The sequence below is a fragment of the Thalassophryne amazonica genome, chromosome 4, assembly GCF_902500255.1.
Source record: "Thalassophryne amazonica chromosome 4, fThaAma1.1, whole genome shotgun sequence".
Taxonomy (NCBI): Eukaryota; Metazoa; Chordata; class Actinopteri; order Batrachoidiformes; family Batrachoididae; genus Thalassophryne; species Thalassophryne amazonica.
The window spans coordinates 52,473,781-52,492,153 of NC_047106.1; the positions used below are offsets into that span (position 1 = coordinate 52,473,781).

Consider the following 18,373-nt stretch of genomic DNA (forward strand, 5'->3'; position numbering starts at 1 on the left):
TTTGTTTAATTCTTGGCACCATTGAAACTGCAGTATATACATCAGGCGTGTATGTGTCGCAGTAACACTCCCACAAAAAACTGAGAAGAAGACATGGTGCATGCGCATAAGGAGCTAATGACCCATTTTGCCCCACTGGCAACAATTGTTGCTGAAGTATATCACTTTCATTTTCATTGTAATTTCTACTCACAATAAAAAATCTCAAAGGTACTAATGCAACTTTTTCCACTTATATAAAAAATATGGGCATAAATGGGTTAATGTAGCAGTAGAAGCCACAATTTTCCCAAGTGGCACACAGAGAAAAATGAGAAAAATGAAGCCTTTTAAGAGAGTCTGCACTGATCATCTGAAACAGACGTATTGTGTATTTAAAGTGAAGCAGTGTGTTTGTGCATTTAAAAAAAAACAAACAAAAAAAAACACAGTGCTGTGTATTAGTCCACTGCTGCTCTCCACCTCACAAATGAAGTGAAAGGACATTCACTTTACGTGAATCAATATTAACTATTCAAGAAATGCTTTTATTCGGATATCATCAGAGTTTTGATCAACAGGGTGCGCAGCAGATTTATCAATGCGGCTTTTTGCGGAAAAGCTGCATTCCACAGGCTGTGTTCACGTTCACAGGCAGCCTGCCCCACTGACTGAGGATTTTGCCAACTGCCTAGGCTAACAGTCCAGGAAAGCTCAGAAACTTGTAACGACATGAAAAATAATTACTCAGGAAAAGGGAAAGGGAACATCCTAATTTTGAAAATCTGCAGGATGGCACAGTGGCGCAATATGTCACTGCTTAGGGAGAGCCTGGCACTAGTGATGTTCAAGAGCCGTTTTTGTAAGAATCAGGCGGCTGTGATTCAAGCAACTCAGATTTCAACGAAACATGGCTCACAGATAGAACCTACCAGGAAACGAACTTTCCCCAAAGATTTTCGACCGAAAACCACAACTGGGACCTTGCCAGGGGGTCATCAAAGTTCAGGGAAAAAATACACAAAAACTGATATTTCATTAACTTCCCCATCTTTCAAGTGGTGTAACATTCAGCGCCATCAAGTCCCCAAGCCAGTTTAACTATCAAATGACTTATGGAGGCAAACTCTTTCATATTACATACATATTAGGTTGGGGGGGGGTGCTCAAAGTCTGGTTATTTTGCGAAATTGGCTGTATTTAAAGGCCTGTAACGTTCTGTGCCATCAAGACCCCAACCAAATTTCAGTGTTATCAACAAATATAGGCCCTACTCTATCAAATGCAACTGAAAAAACATTGGGGTCTTGATGACGTAGGCCACCAGGTGGTGCTAAACGTCTTCAAAATTACTTTGGCATAATTAATGAATGTTTGAGTGCAGTGGTAAAAAATATTTGCACGAGTTGAAAGGTCTTTCATTCAATGAAGTGTCTTTGAATGAAACCTCTTCGGACACAGTTCCTACTCTGCCCACTGCTGTCGGCTTCCCAGAAGTCAGATTTCAAATGATGTGGCTCTATTTAGATGCAGAATTCAACAAATAGTGTTTGCTATTCATGCAATGTAAAGAATTTTTTCATTTGTTGAAAGATGGAATGCACCATTGAACTCAGCTGACGCCTCTTTTAATAAAATGTTCCGTCTTTCAAATCATGCAAAGAGTCTTACCATTGCACTTAAAAACATTCATCTATATTTTAATAGCCAAGTGGCCTCTGTGTCCATGCGTGCATATGGCTTCGATCATGGGGAAGGGCTGACATTTGCCGTTTCATATGGTTATGTGTTTTGGGTCAAGGATGAATGCTGCAAAAACTGAAAGTTGATAGGACTAATATTTTTGGAGAAATTAGTGATATTGGCTAACAACAGTGAACAATGGACATTGTGCTGCAATGCATCATGGAAGTTTGGGGTTTTAAACGTTATCATGGTTCATGTTAGTTTAACAGTGTTGTTAGTGTTATTGATTTAACTTATAATTAATCCAATTATTCACTTTTATCATTTCATCACTGATTCTTTATGTTAATTCTAACAAAATACTTCCTGAGTAATATATACTCATATCATCAGCAAATGACAAAAATGTAACATTTTTGATGATTCACGGATATCATTAATAAACTAAAGAAATTGCAGAGGCCCTAAAATGTACTCTTGTGGGACTCCATATATGACTTTTCTACAATCAGAATTTAGCCTACTAATATGAACATACTGTTGATGCTTAGTAATAACTTTGAAGCCACTGGTGTGCTGTGCCTCTAATCTCATACTTTTATAACTTTGATAATAACAAGGAACAATTTATGTTGTCAAATGCTTTGTGTAAGTCAGTAAACGCTCTCACAGTATACTCTTTTCTTTTAATTGCAGCTATAATTGCTTCTACTAGTTATTTAAGTGCAAAGTTTGTAGATTATTTATCTGAAACCATATTGTTTTTTGCTAATTAACTTATGTTTCTCTAGAAAATTGGTTAGTCTTTGAGTGAACCATTTGTCAAGAACTTCAGAAAACTGTGAGAGCTGCGACACAGCTCTGTAGTTGTTAAATTTGTGTTTGTCTTCATTTTAAAAATAGGAATTACTTCAGTAACTTTCATTTGTTCTGGAAAAATCCTGGTTTGTATGGAAAGATTACAAATGAAGGTCAGCGGTTTAACAATGCAGTCAATAGTTCTTTTAATAATTGTCATATCTAGTCCATCACTATCTGTAGATGTTTTACTTTTACATTTCTTACTATAGATAAGACTGGGCTCGACAATAGCACTGGTCCGATGGCCCGGCGGCCTTTTTTACATGTTCCGGGCCACCACGGGCCATTGAAGTTCATATTTCACTGGTCCGTATGGGCCAGTAAGAATTAAAATCGCTTTGGGCAGATTTATTAGTCTAATGCTGCGTTCACACCGGGCGCGATCAAATGCTACAAATTCGCGGGGTCGCGTGGCAACGGACGCGCCTCCTTCACCCGGTGTGTCGCTCTGCTTTTGCTGCGAAAATTCGCCCCGGTGCGTCATCAAATAGGAGGAGCTTCCATTCAGCTCGCCGGCCGGTTGTCAGTCAAGTTAACATGACGGACCTTGATCACACGGAGCGAGTTGTTGTGGAAAGCTGCCAAACGTCATGAGACGTTCCCAATTCAGGCAGTATCATTATTTGCTGCAGGAGCTGCGTCTGGATGATGGCTGCTTTCAGCGGTCCTTCTGCCTCTGCAGGACCCAACTTGAGGACCAACTGTCCCGTTCACGCGCGCACATGTAAACAATTAAAAGAAAAAGAAACTCCGCTCCCGCTGCTGTGGGGCTGCTGCTCCTCCAAAAACTCTTGTCATAGTTGTGAAATAAAGGACAAAAGAGACATACGTCCTGCTCACAGGCTGCTACCAGAGACGGGACATGTTGCACCACTTTGCAATGTTGGGAACATTGCCGAAGTGCAGACAAACTTCGTCTGCAGGCGCATCTTCTGATGTGGCGCAAATTTAGCTTCAACATCGACGCGTCATTTTCGCTTAAGCAAGATCGAGCGCAGTGAATATTATGAATTTCTTGAAACCTCCTGCCCCTGGGCAGAAACCAGGAAAGCAAAGGAAAGAACAGCTATCACCCTCAAAACAAGCACAGAAGAGGAAGGCTGCTGATGCTGAATATGAGAAGAAAAGGGTGAGGAAAACTTGGCAAACTTCCTGGAAGAAAAGACGCCATAGCTGGAGCGTGATGAGGAGAGTGAGGTTGTCTTCTGTGGAACTTGTAGGGCCATGCCAGAATATGCTAACAAGTAAGTATAAATATACCATGTCCTGGTAGACAATGTGGTATGATTTCATACGCCAGTTTAAAAGTCTAATCAGTATGCCCTTGTGGAAACCCCACGGTGACAACATTAGCAAGGGAACTTGGTTTATGAAATTTAACATATTAATTTTGTAAATGATCAAGAAATAAATTTATTTTGTATTAATGTCTGAGTGTTGAAAAAATTCCTATCAGTTACCTACCGACATTTTTTTTCAAAGTTTACTCACTTTAAGGTTTTTATCATGTAGTATAAGAATTTTGTGTTTGTTTTCAAGTGTTTTTACATTAAGGAAACCCAATTCTAATGTCTGAGTGTTGATTTAAAAAATTCTTATCAGTTACCCCCCGGTTCGGCACAGGCGTGAAAGTATGGGCCAGTGATATTTTCATCCGGGCCAGTAACTTTCAGATTCTACTGGCCCTGTGGGCCAGTGCATAAATTGCCTTATTGTCAAGCCCTGTAAGACCTCCTGTTCACTGACCTCCCCAACAAACATAGACTGCATTATCTTGCTATATCTTCCTATTTCAGATGCTTAAAAAGCCAGTGTCAGAGGTTGGCACAACGTCCGCCCCACGTGGGCATATAGGTATTTCCTTTGGTAGCTAGAGACAAAATGGAGGGGAATCAAATGGGGACGGAAAAAAAGAACAGAAATGTGAATGTTCTCATTCAAACTTTCTGTGTTTCGTACTTTAAAATTACATCTGCACTATCATGAACCTGACAAATGTTAAGTTTAATGATATTTATCAAAATATGTTTTCAGTTGAATAAAAGTAATATGAGCAAAGTGATGTGCAGCGGCTCGAAGCTCGCTCATGGTACAGGGAGTCCCAAACAGAAAGTGCCAAATTTTGAGTCCACAGTGAAACAGGAAATGTCAAATGTTGAACACTTCCTGGCATGTGTGGAGCTTGAGGGGAGGCCAGGGTTGCACTGGATCCCCTGAAATCTGATTGGACATAGATGATTGATGTGATGGCCCCCTGCAGCCGTCCTAATGCGTTTGTTGTGTTTGTTGTTCATTCGGCTGCTCCCGGTTTGTTTGAGGTCGCCACAGCGGACACAGCCAGATCCGCATTGGTAATTGGCACACGTTTTACACGGATGCCCTTCCTGATGCAACTCCAGTTTTAAATGAAGAAACACACAAACCGCTGGTGTTCCAAAGAGGTCTCCCATCCAAGTACTAACCAGATCCTGCTCTGCTTAGCTTCTGAGGTCCTGGCCACCAGGAGGCGCTGGTGTTGTCTTCTGCCTTGGGCTATAAAAGGAGGGGCTTTCCTCTTCTCTGGGCGCTCTGCTTCTTCCTCCTCCGGATCATGGCTTGGAGAGTGGCCGTGGGCATTTGATCCTGGTTTGGTTTTTGGCTGGTTCATCTCACTACGCCTTCCTTTTTCTTTTCTTTTGTACTTTTAATAATAAATATTGTTATACGTTTTAAAAGCCTGTCTGCTCTCGTGTGTGCCTCACTTTTTGTTGCGGCTTTTGAGCGCGGGTCGTGACATTGATATGTCACAGCACTACACATCCGGTAGAAAAGAGTTGCATTTTGAAATCAGTGAGTCACATTGACAGGTTGGTTCCTCCTGTCTAGTAGTTGGTGCTGTGTACCACAAAAACATCTAATCCACCTTAGTATAAGAAAAAAAATGCTTGCCTCAGATTTGAACTAAACGCGTCGTTTGAACCATGGACTAGTAATGACACCAAAGTTATATTGGTGAGTAAACGGCTGTATTTTATGCCAGAAATGAGGTCCAGGTTGTTAAAAGCGGCATTTCTCCTTCAATTCGGGTTATATATATAATATATGTGTGTGTGTGTGTGTGTGGGTGTGTGTGATTTTTAAACGAGCAGGCAGCTGTTGATTAAATAACGTCTTAATTTTGCTGTCTGACTGACACACCAGTGACATGACTTTAGATAAATAAGTCTAAAGTTATCTTCCTTAAACTCAAACTGAAAGCAAATCTCTACAACTTGAAATAAATTAATTAAAAAATAAAATCCAGCTTCCTGATGAAGTCTTGGAGAGGAGGATTTTCATTAAAAAAAAAAAAGACACCGATAGTTCAGCTACAATTTGCCAGAAAATACATCCAAGATGCAAGCCTTGACTTGATGTTTTGGTGAAAGAAACCTTTGTATTTCTTCATAATTGATGTAAATAAAGTGCAAGACATATTCAGTGACTTGGAAATGTTCATGTTTCCATCCCCTGACTTGTCTGAAGAAAACTGACAATAAAACTAATTACTATTTACAGGTATTATCAAGTTTTAGAGATCTACTTAGAGTTTAAGGAAGATAATTTTAGAATTTTTTATTCCTTATATTTTGTATTTCTTGTATTTAAAATGGCATAAACAAATTAAAATGTGTGAAATACCAAGTGTTCCAATACTTTTGGAGGGCACAGTATCTGAACCTTATAATGAGTGTGAAATTTTACTGTTTTGTTTAATTTTCACTGTTGCTGCACTTTGTGTGAAATCATAGTATTGTATATCATACTGATATGACAATATTGAGATATGATAATTTGGCCATATTGTACAGCCCTACTAACTAGCTGAAAACTTTGAATATTAATTTACATCTACATTCTGTCTGGGGGAGCGGAGTCCCCACAGAAACTGAAAGGCAAAAATGTTTAAAAAGTAGGAGGGTCTGGGTGGGCGGAGCACCCAGAAGCTGAAAGGCAAACAATCTTTAAAAAGGCAGGGGGTCTGGGTGGCCGGAGCCCCCCAGAAGCTGAAAGGCAAAAAATGTTTATAAAGGCGAAGGGTCTGGGTGGCCAGAGCCCCCCAAGAAGCTGAAAGGCAAAAAAAGAAAAATGCTTAAAAGATGGGGGAGCTATGCCCCCAGAAGCTGAATGGTTTCAGCCATGCTAATGTGCCCCTGACACATTTGCTCAAAAAAAAAAAACTGTCTGAAGGACCCCAACGACATGGTGATATGCTGAAGAGCTTTACTCGTTCATGTCTGCGACTGCGACATATACATATTAGGTGATCTGGAATGGTAATTTTAAAAAGAAATGAGATGACCAAAGCAGAAAATGTACTTCCAACATGTGAATAAAATTAATTTGCTCTCAAGAGTCTTGTTAAACTCTCGCTCACATGGAAATACAGTATTTTAACAAAGCATGTAACAAGGGCATAAGAAAAAAAAAGTTTTATAGCAGATTTCCTCATTTACAATAAGTGTGGCTTTTCCCAAAGGACTATGAGGAAGTCAAGAAAAAGGATGTGAGAGGCCAAAGTTCTTTAGTCATCTGCCGAGTCAAGGTTTGCAAAGGGACTTCAGAATCAAGACTGACCACATCACTGCAGTATTGCATAACCAAAGAAAGTACCTCAGAATGAGAGAGACAAAGGTCACACCACAAGCAGGCTATTCGCCACAAGCTAATAAACAGATGAACCACCTGATTTAATCAGGTTATAAAATGTGCTTCTTACAGTCACTAAAATTAATGCCACAACATATGAAATCCAGAAAATGTTAGCATTTCTTCTGTCCAATATACTCAGGTCCATGAGTATTGAGATCGTGATAGTTTTTGTAAATAAAGCTGAAAGTCTACATGACATGCACATCTTGATTGCTTCATTTCAACTGCACTCCAGTAATGGACAGAGGCAGAACATTGCAAACACTGTCACTAACTGTCCAATTACTGATAGACCTGACTGTAAAAGACACATGTGACTTTGTTCTGTAAAGGGTGGCTGCAACCAACTTTATTTTCATAATTGATTAATTGATAGATTGCTTTCTTGAATAGTCAGTTACTTGTTAGGTGCATAAAATAAAAAAGGTGAAAAATGTCAATCAATGTTATCCAGAAGACAAGATGATGCCTTCACATGTCTTGTTTTGTCCACAACCCAAAATACTCAGTTTACTGCCAGGAAAGAGTAAATCAACTCGTAAAATAAAACAGAAAATATTCACACTTAAGAAATTGAAACAAAAAAATTTGGATATTTTGATTACCAGAAGTTATTGATTAATAGTCTAACAACTGCCAATTAATCACTGGAGCTCAAAAGTTTATTCAGACTGCCCCATAGCCAGGAAGGAGTTCAGAAGTGTTGTAAGGGAAAGAATCATAAGGCAGGACCGAAGCTGAGGAAGTGGGGAAAAAAAATGATAGAGCGATCAACCCAGTTTACATGAATTTCTTTGACGCTGGCTTTAATAATTGTAGGGCTACTTACAGGCCTCTGAGGATCAGCGGGACTTGGAAAGACAATACAGCTTGCTTCTGCCGTACCACAAACAGGATAGGACTCTCCAAGCCCTGGGTCATGACATCCACAGTAACACGCACGCCTTCTGTCTGAGAGCCAAAGAAAGGAAAGACGAGAAGAAAGGTCACATTTCATTATCATTATAACCTACAGGTTGTCAGAGTTTATAAGGAAACACAGATTGAACAATCCTGTATGTACCTTGTGAGAACATGTCTGAGATTCATAGAATTAAGCTCACCTTATTTCTGGAAACGGTATGATTGAAAGCATAGATGGTCTGGTTGTCACTTGTAACCTTGTCATTGTAGGTGACATCAAACTCAGCATCTTTCTGGACCACAGTTTTTCTCTCCCCCACCAGTCCACTGCCACATCCAAACTGACTCACACAGAACCAAAGCAGGGCTGCGAATCCTAACCGGGTCCAACAGCCGCCCTTGTACCGAGATTTCCAACAGCTTCTTAGAAACATTTTGTGTGACGTCTTCCAAACGGACGAGGGATATCACAATTATCCTGTATGAAAACTCCTCCCCATTCAACAACAGATAAGGAGCTGGCAACCTGTCCAACAGCAGGTGCTGACAAACATCAACGACAAGCTAAAGGCAACAGAGTGACGGCTTCCACGTCGTACCAGCAGCACCCATAACAAAGCCAAAGTGATATTTAGGAAATAAGACGACAATGGGGAGAAAGAGAGAGAGGAAAAAAAAAATCTCAGTTTCGCTTCCCTTTTCCAACAGCAAAGGCTAGCAGCCGCTAACTAGCCACCGATCGTTAGCACTATCGGCGTCAAAGTTCGGTTCCAGTGAAGCAGTCCGCGTTTAAAAATACACCACCGTGTCGTTATTTTGTCGTCTGTCCGAGAAACACAATTGTTCCGACCTGTAGTCGCAGTCCTGAGGGATTTTTCAAGTATTTTCAAGTGCGGGGAGGTTGTGTTTACAATATGAAGAAACCTGTGACTTTAACGCCCCCACCACGCTCAGACAGCAAACATAACCAGAGGGACGTCGTGACGTCAGGACGTACTGCGCGCTCCTCCAGCCAATGCTCCATATCAGAATGTAAATGCAGAACCAAATGCACATTTTGCAGATCTCATTTACCCTTTTTTTGCAAAATTCGAAACACATTCTCAGGCAATAAAGAACATTTTGCACTGTGATGCAGCATCTTTAAAGCATATTATTCATCACACAAGGCCAGTGGCAGCACCAAGGGGGGCTTAAGCCCCCCCAACAATTTCGCCAATAATGTGAATAGCGACTGACATATTTGTGGATCTCAACTGCAGTTTTGCGCTTGGGCTAGATTGTACACAAACTTCATAAAGAATCACTTTTTTGTATATTGTTTACAACTAAGTTTCTCAAGCTATACCTTTTACTTACTTTTATCGAATGGTTATGACCGCTGTGTAAAATTGGCAATAAATTTTTGATACAGACGATTTGTGTAAGGTTGATTCCATGCATTGTCTTGAGCACCATTTCAATGAATTCAGTTTGCATACCTATGTGCAAGTTTACTGAATTGCAATCATTCTAAGTGATGTGTGTGCATTGATACCACATTTAGAGGAGCACGGGTGACTAAAACATATACCTTGGTATTTATAAGCAATTTACTAATATTGTTCATTTCGATGACATTTTGTGGAGCCCCTCCAACTTTTACCCCACCCCCCCCCCCCCCCCCCCCAGCTCCCCAACAAAAATTTCCTGGCACCGCCACTGCACAAGGCAACAGGTAGACAGTGACACAGATGTCACAAATTAAGCACGACTCAAAATTGCTAACACTATTTGATAACACTTGGTCCAATGATGTGACAACTAAAACCATACAGTTCAAAGTACAAAGAGGGTGATTAGCGACTCATTAACAATGGACAGAAATCATCTGTGTGTGTTAGAGGTGGGGTACAAGGAGTAAGAAGAGGGGGCAGAGGAAGACAAAGAGTATGAAGAGATGTAATTTCTGATGAAATTAAGGCAATAATCATTGACCATGTTCAAGTCCATGGAATGATGATGAGAGAAGCATACGAGTGCAACCCAAGCTCAGCATTTGGAAAGACCCCTAGTATGTATCCGGAAAGTATTCGCATCGCTTCACTTTTCCACATTTTGCTATGTTACAGCTTTATTCCAAAATGAAGTAAATTCATTTTTTTTTCCCTCAAAATTCTACTCACAACACCCAATGACAACACGGAAAATGTTTTTTTTCTTTTCACATTTTGCAAATTTATTAAAAATAAAAAAACTAAGAAATCACATGTACATTAGTATTCACACCCTTTGCTCAGTACTTTGTTGATGCACCTTTGGAAACCATTACAGCCTAAAGTCTTTTTAAATATGATGCCACAAGCTCAGCATGCCTGTCCTTGGGCAGTTTTCCCATTCCTCTTTGCAGCACCTCTCAAGCTCCATCAGGTTGGATGAGGCTTGTCGGTGCACGGCCATTTTCAAATTTCTCCAGAGATGTTCATTCGGATTCAGAGAGTTGTCCTGAAGTCACTCCGACAACAATCTCACTCCAGAGATGTATCTCACCTTGATTGCTCTGTTTCATCCAGGATCTCTCTATATATTGCTGCAATCATCTTTCCCTCAATCCTGACTAGTCTCTCAGTTCTTGCTGCTGAAAAACATCCCACAGCTGCCACCATCACGTTTCACTGTAGGGATGGTGCCTGGTTCCTCCAAACATGACGTCTGGCATTCACGCCAGTCAATTCAAGTCATTTCAGTCTTTGTCTCATCAGACCAGAGAATTTTGTTCTCATGGTCTGAGGTCCTTCAGGTGCCTTTTGAAAAGTCCAGGTGGGCTGCCAGGTGCCTTTTACTAAGGAGTGGCTTCTGTCTGGCCACTCTATCAGAGATGGTTGTCCTTCTGGAAGTTTCTACTCTCTTCACAGAGGAATGCTGGAGCTCTGACAGAGTGACTGTTGGGTTCTTGGTCACCTCCCTGACTAAGGCCCTTCTCCCTAATCGTTCAGTTTACATGGGCGGCCAGCTGTCCTGGTGGATCCGAACTTCTTCCATTTACAGATGATGAAGGCCACTGTGTTCATTGAGTCCTTCAAACCAGCAGAAATGTTTCTGTGCCCTTCTCCACATTTGTGCCTCAAGATAATCCTGTGACTATTTTTGTGGATGAAGCAGGGTTCAGTCTAACAAAGAGAAGGACAGGCTGGAACATAATTGGACAGCAAGCCATTGTTTGACGTCCTGGCCAGCGTGGTGGTAATGTGACGACATGATGTTAGGTTGTCTGCCATATACTCCATGGGCCATGGAGTTGATCTGTGGTGACATAAGTGATGAAATATGTCAAGTCTGGATACGGATACACCAGAATTTTCTTTCCACCGTTGCCTGGAAAGGGAGAATATTTCATGTGAAGTTGATGAATTAACTATAGGCCAGTATCTTTCTTTCTCCATTTTCCAAATTGTGGAAAAAGTTTTTCCTAAAAATTGATTATTTTTTTGAAAAATCTTTAATTTATGATAATCACTTCAGCTTCAGAATCAATCATCAATTCAATCAATTTTATTTATATAGCGCCAAATCACAAACAAACAGTTGCCCCAAGGCACTTATATTGTAAGGCAAGGCCATACAATAATTACGTAAAAACCCCACGGTCAAACGACCCCCTGTGAGCAAGCACTTGGCGACAGTGGGAAGGAAAAACTCCCTTTTAACAGGAAGAAACCTCCAGCAAACCAGCTCAGGGGGGCAGTCTTCTGCTGGGACTGGTTGGGGCTGAGGGAGAGAACCAGGAAAAAGACATGCTGGAGGGAGCAGAGATCAATCACTAATGATTAAATGCAGAGTGGTGCATACACAGCAAAAGGAGAAAGAAACCTCAGTGCATCATAGGAACCCCCCCCAGCAGTCTAGTCTATAGCAGCAACTAAGGGAGGTTCAGGGTCACCTGATCCAGCCCTAACTATAAAGCTTTAGCAAAAGGAAAGTTTTAAGCCTAATCTTAATTAGAGAGGGTATCTGTCTCCCTGATCTGAATTGGGAGCTGGTTCCACAGGAGAGGAGCCTGAAAGCTGAAGGCTCTGCCTCCCATTACTCTTACAACCCTAGGAACTACAAGTAAGCCTGCAGTCTGAGAGCGAACGCTGTATTGGGTGATATGGTACTATGAGGTCCCTAAGATAATGGGACCTGATTATTCAAAACTATAAGTAAGAAGAAGAATTTTAAATTCTATTCTGAATTAACAGGAAGCCATGAAAAGAGGCCAATATGGGTGAGATATGCTCTCTCCTTCTAGTCCCCGCTAGTACCTAGCTGCAGCATTTGAATTAACTGAAGGCTTTTCAGGGAACTTTTAGGACAACCTGATAATAATGAATTAAATAGTCCAGCCTAGAGGAAAAAATGCATGAATTAGTTTTTCAGCATCACTCTGAGACAAGACCTTTCTAATTTAGACATATTGCGTAATGCAAAAAGCATCTACATATTTGTTTAATATGCGCATTGAATGACATATCCTGATCAAAATGACTCCAAGATTTCTCACAGTATTACTCGAGGTCAGGGTACCTCCACCAGAGTAAGGATCTGGTTAGACACCATGTTTCTAAGATTTGTGGGGCCAAGTACAATAACTTCAGTTTTATCTGAGTTTAAAAGCAGGAAATTAGAGGTCATCCATGTCTTTATGTCTGTAAGACAACCCTGCAGTTTAGCTAATTGGTGTGTGTCCTCTGGCTCATGGATAGATAAAGCTGGGTATCATCTGCTAACAATGAAAATTTAAACAATGCCGTCTATAATACTGCCTAAGGGAAGCATGTATAAAGTGAATAAAATTGGTCCTAGCACAGAACCTTGTGGAACTCCATAATTAACCTTAGTCTGTGAAGAAGATTCCCCATTACATGAACAATCTATTAGACAAATATGATTCAAACCACCAGCACAGTGCCTTTAATACCTATGGCATGCTCTAATCTCTGTAATAAAATTTTATGGTCAACAGTATCAAAAGCAGCACTGAGGTCTAACAGAACAAGCACAGAGATGAGTCCACTGTCTGAGGCCATAAGAAGATCATTTGTAACCTTCACTAATGCTGTTTCTGTACTATGATGAATTCTAAAACCTGACTGAAACTCTTCAAATAGACCATTCCTCTGCAGATGATCAGTTAGCTGTTTTACAACTACCCTTTTAATAAAGCTAACTAATAAAGATAGATTGATCATATTTAAGATCGAAGCATTAAATAATGGTAGGGCTTCCTTGAGCAGCCTGGTAGGAATGGGGTCTAATAGACATGTTGATAGTTTGGATGAAGTAACTAATGAAAATAACTCAGACAGAACAATCGGAGAGAAAGAGTCTAACCAAATACCGGCATCACTGAAAGCAGCCAAAGATAACGATACGTCTTTGGGATGGTTATGAGTAATTTTTCTCTAATAGTTAAAATTTTATTAGCAAAGAAAGTCATGAAGTCATTACTAGTTAAAGTTAAAGGAATACTCGGCTCAATAGAGCTCTGACTCTTTCAGCCTGGCTACAGTGCTGAAAAACCTGGGGTTGTTCTTATTTCTTCATGATTGAGTAGTAAGATGTCCTAGCTTTATGGAGGGCTTTTTTATAGAGCAACAGATTCTTTTTCCAGGCTAAATGAAGATCTTCTAAATTAGTGAGACGCCATTTCCTCTCCAACGTATGGGTTATCTGCTTTAAGCTGCGAGTTTGTGAGTTATACCACGGAGTCAGGCACTTCTGATTTAAGGCTCTCTTTTTCAGAGGAGCTACAGCATCCAAAGTTGTCTTCAATGAGGATGTAAAACTATTGACGAGATACTCTATCTCACTCAGAGTTTAGGCAGCTACTCTGCACCGCGTTGGTATATGGCATTAGGGAACATAAAGAAGGAATCATATCCTTAAACTAGTTACACAGCGCTTTCTGAAGACTTCTAGTGTAATGAAACTTTTCCCACTGCTGGGTAGTCCATCAGAGTAATGTAATGTTATTAAGAAATGATCAGACAGAAGGGAGTTTTCAGGGAATACTGTTAAGTCTTCTATTTCCATACCATAAGTCAGAACAAGATCAAAGATATGATTAAAGTGGTGGGTGGACTCATTTACATTTTGAGCAAAGCCAATTGAGTCTAATAATAGATTAAATGCAGTGTTGAGGCTGTCATTCTCAGCATCTGTGTGGATGTTAAATCGCCCACTATAATTAACTTATCTGAGCCAAGCAAAAGTCAGACAAAAGGTCTGAAAATTCACAGAGAAACTCACAGTAACGACCAGTGGACGATAGATAATAACAAATAAAACTGGTTTTTGGGACTTCCAATTGGATGGACAAGACTAAGTCAAGCTTTCAAATGAATTAAAACTCTGTCTGGGTTTTTGATTAATTAATAAGCTGGAATGGAAGATTGCTGCTAATCCTCCGCCTCGGCCCGTGCTACGAGCATTCTGACAGTTAGTGTGACTCGGGGGTGTTGACTCATTTAAACTAACATATTCATCCTGCTGTAACCAGGTTTCTGTTAGGCAGAATAAATCAATATGTTGGTAAATTATATATCATTTACTAACAGGGACTTAGAAGAGAGAGATCTAATGTTTAATAGACCACATTAACTGTTTTAGTCTGTGGTGCAGTTGAAGGTGCTATATATTTTTTCTTTTGAATTTTTATGCTTAAATATCTTTTTACTGGTTATTGGTGGTCTGGGAGCAGGCACCGTCTCTACGGGGGGTAATGAGGCGATGGCAGGGGGAGAGAAGCTGCAGAGAGGTGTGTAAGACTACAACTCTGCTTCCTGGTCCCAACCCTGGATAGTCACGGTTTGGAGGATTTAAGAAATTGGCCAGATTTCTAGAAATGAGAGCTGCTCCATCCAAAGTGGGATGGATGCCGTCTCTCCTAACAAGACCAGTTTTCCCCAGAAGCTTTGCCAATTATCTATGAAGCCCACCTCATTTTTGGACACCACTCAGACAGCCAGCAATTCAAGGAGAACATGCGGCTAAACATGAGACTAGACTTTCTTGAGACTAATTGAACTTCTATGTGTGCTGCCTCCTGACTCGCCCAGAATTAAAATGGCAACCACGCCTCCTTGCCGGGACACAGCTCAGTGCAAGTGTGGCCTCTCGTACTCATATATATAACCTGTTTGGTTGGTCCACAGGTGGCCTTTAGTTCTCTTACTCTGCACCAGGAGGGAGCACGGCTTGGGCTTTGGACTGGAAGGGGTGGGCTTCATGCTGGCATTTACAACCCTAGACCCTGGCACTAGACTCTACAGAGTTGAAGACATCTGTTCTACTTCTACACTGATGATGGTCATCACACTTTCGAGTAAATTTCATCATCAATTTTTTTTTCTTGGCCTTTGGAATATTTTTTTAGACAAACATATTTTCCTTAACATGGCCCATGCCCGAATTTCCCAGCCCATCTGCCCGAATTTGAGCATTTTGCCAAGCCCGGGGGGAGGGGGGGAAACCCAGCCATTTACACAAAAATTTGCTGCACAGCCTCTCCATCTCTTCCACTCGTGACATGGGAATGGCTATTGCAGTCTGGGTACAATGCCATACTGAAAGAACCACAACTTGAAGCGTCCAAGCATTTGACATTAGCACATTACTGTACAAAATTCTGTTTATCTATAAGTCAGATTATTTATTTTCTGGGTTACATTTTCAAATGGCATTCAATTTTTACTTACCACCTCGTAAGATCAAATGAGAAGGAGGGCCACAACCTTTGGAAAACAGAGGAATGTGAATTGGAGAAAGTCATGACATAAACCACAGACAAGAATTTTCTTGGGGACTCTTACTGGGGTCAGGAACCATAAAATAAATTATACACAAAAAATTATTGGAAGTGACAGCTAACCGATAACTTTCAGTATTGTCTCCGGTACACTTGCAACTACTAACAAGCCGATAGCTTCTGGTAGCGTCAAAGGTGATCACAAACCCAAACAATAAGTCAGCACGTCTGTCCCAGTGTGCCCTGACCACTGCTGGAAGCTTGTTTACTATGTATTTTGCAGCAGTGAAGCAGTTGAGAGAAGCTACGCTCAACTCTACACAAAAAACAAAAAAGTCATTATTCCGTAACAGCTATTGCAGTCCCACTGTGAGGCAGAGGTCTTGGAAAATAAAGCAGTTTTGACTTATGGTTTTGATATATAAATCCAATTAATCTGGATAGAATAACTCCATTAATGTCAATTCTGTCATTTGTACAAAGTTAAAATACAACACATATCTTTTAATTCTGACATTTTGTAACAAACACAGACAGATGCCAAAGGGATGACGGGTAAAATGAGACTCTGCTAACATTGATTGGTTGACTCATTCATTCTATGTAAAAAAAAAAACAAGACGTTAATGCGAGATGTTTGTGGTGTTTACATATAAATGTGCTTTTGTAAAATATGCCATTTTTTATTTGTTAAAAAAAGCCATTTGCAAAAGCCAAAGGTCAAATTGGCCAGATTTCTAGAAATGAGAGCTGCTCCATCCTAACAAGACCAGGTTTTCCCCAGAAGCTTTGCCAATTATCTATGAAGTCCACCTCATTTTTTGGACACCACTCAGACAGCCAGCAATTCAAGGAGAACATGCGGCTAAACATGTCACTCCCGGTCCGATTGGGGAGGGGCCCAGAGAAAACTACAGAGTCTCCAACATTGTTTTTGCAAAGTTACACACCGATTCAATATTAATTTTAGTGACCTCCGATTGGCGTAACCGGGTGTCATTACTGCCGACGTGAATTACAATCTTACCAAATTTACGCTTAGCCTTAGCCAGCAGTTTCAAATTTCCTTCAATGTCGCCTGCTCTGGCCCCCGGAAGACAATTGACTATGCTGGTTTCGCTAACTTCACATTTCTCAAAACAGAGTCGCCAATAACAAGAGTTTGTTCCTCGGCGGGTGTGTCGCCGAGTGGGGAAAAACGGCTAGAAATGTGAACGGGTTGGCGGTGTACACAGGGCTTCTGTTTAGGACTACGGTTCCTCCTCACAGTCACCCAGTCGGCCTGCTTTCCCGGTTGCTCGGGATCTGCCAGAGGGAAACTACGCGGCTAAGCTAACCTTGGTCCGCACGACTACAGAGGCCTGGCTGTAGAAGTTTCTACGGTGCGGAGGCTGAGCTCTCCATTCGCCCAGCCTGGCCTCCAAAGCTACGATAAGCTACACTTATTACAAGTACCATTACTGACCCCATTCCTACCAGGCGGCTCAAGAAGCCCTACCATTATTTAATGCTTCGATCTTAAATATGATCAATCTATCTTTGTTAGTTGGCTATGTACCACAGGCTTTTAAGGTGGCAGTAATTAAACCATTACTTAAAAAGCCATCACTTGACCCAGCTATCTTAGCTAATTATAGGCCAATCTCCAACCTTCCTTTTCTCTCAAAAATTCTTGAAAGGGTAGTTGTAAAACAGCTAACTGATCATCTGCAGAGGAATGGTCTATTGAAGAGTTTCAGTCAGGTTTTAGAATTCATCATAGTACAGAAACAGCATTAGTGAAGGTTACAAATGATCTCTTATGGCCTCGGACAGTGGACCTCATCTCTGTGCTTGTTCTGTTAGACCTCAGTGCTGCTTTTGATACTGTTGACCATAAATTTATTACAGAGATTAGAGCATGCCATAGGTATTAAAGGCACTGCGCTGCGGTGGTTTGAATCATATTTGTCTAATAGATTACAATTTGTTCATGTAAATGGGGAATCTTCTTCACAGACTAAAGTTAATTATGGAGTTCCACAAGGTTCTGTGCTAGGACCAATTTTATTCACTTTATACATGCTTCCCTTAGGCAGTATTATTAGCCGGTATTTGCTTAAATTTTCATTGTTACGCAGATGATACCCAGCTTTATCTATCATGAAGCCGAGACACACACCAATTAGCTAACTGCAGATTGTCTTACAGACATAAAGGACATGGATGACCTCTAATTTCCTGCTTTTAAATTCAGATAAAACTGAAGTTATTGTACTTGGCCCCACAAATCTTAGAAACATGGTTTCTAACCAGATCCTTACTCTGGATGGCATTACCCTGACCTCTAGTAATACTGTAGAAATGTTGGAGTCATTTTGATCAGGATATGTCATTCAACGCATATTAAACAAATATGTAGACTGCTTTTTTGCATTTACGCAATATCTCTAAAATCAGAAAGGTCGTGTCTCAGAGTGATGCTGAAAAACCTAATTCATAGCATTTATTCCTCTAGGCTGGACT

General features: G+C 40.7%; 1 protein-coding gene across 1 annotated transcript; it reads right to left on the reverse strand.

The window, feature by feature from the left end:
* Window positions 1-4,326: 4,326 nt before the first annotated feature.
* LOC117508923 (SID1 transmembrane family member 2-like) lies at window positions 4,327-9,048 on the reverse strand. Its single transcript, XM_034168761.1, has 3 exons — window positions 8,301-9,048; window positions 8,027-8,148; window positions 4,327-4,396 (listed from the first exon to the last, which is right to left on the reverse strand). Exons 1-3 carry the CDS (start codon window positions 8,532-8,534, stop codon window positions 4,327-4,329), a joined length of 426 nt encoding a protein of 141 aa, XP_034024652.1. The 5' UTR covers window positions 8,535-9,048.
* Between the last annotated feature and the right edge of the window lie 9,325 nt (window positions 9,049-18,373).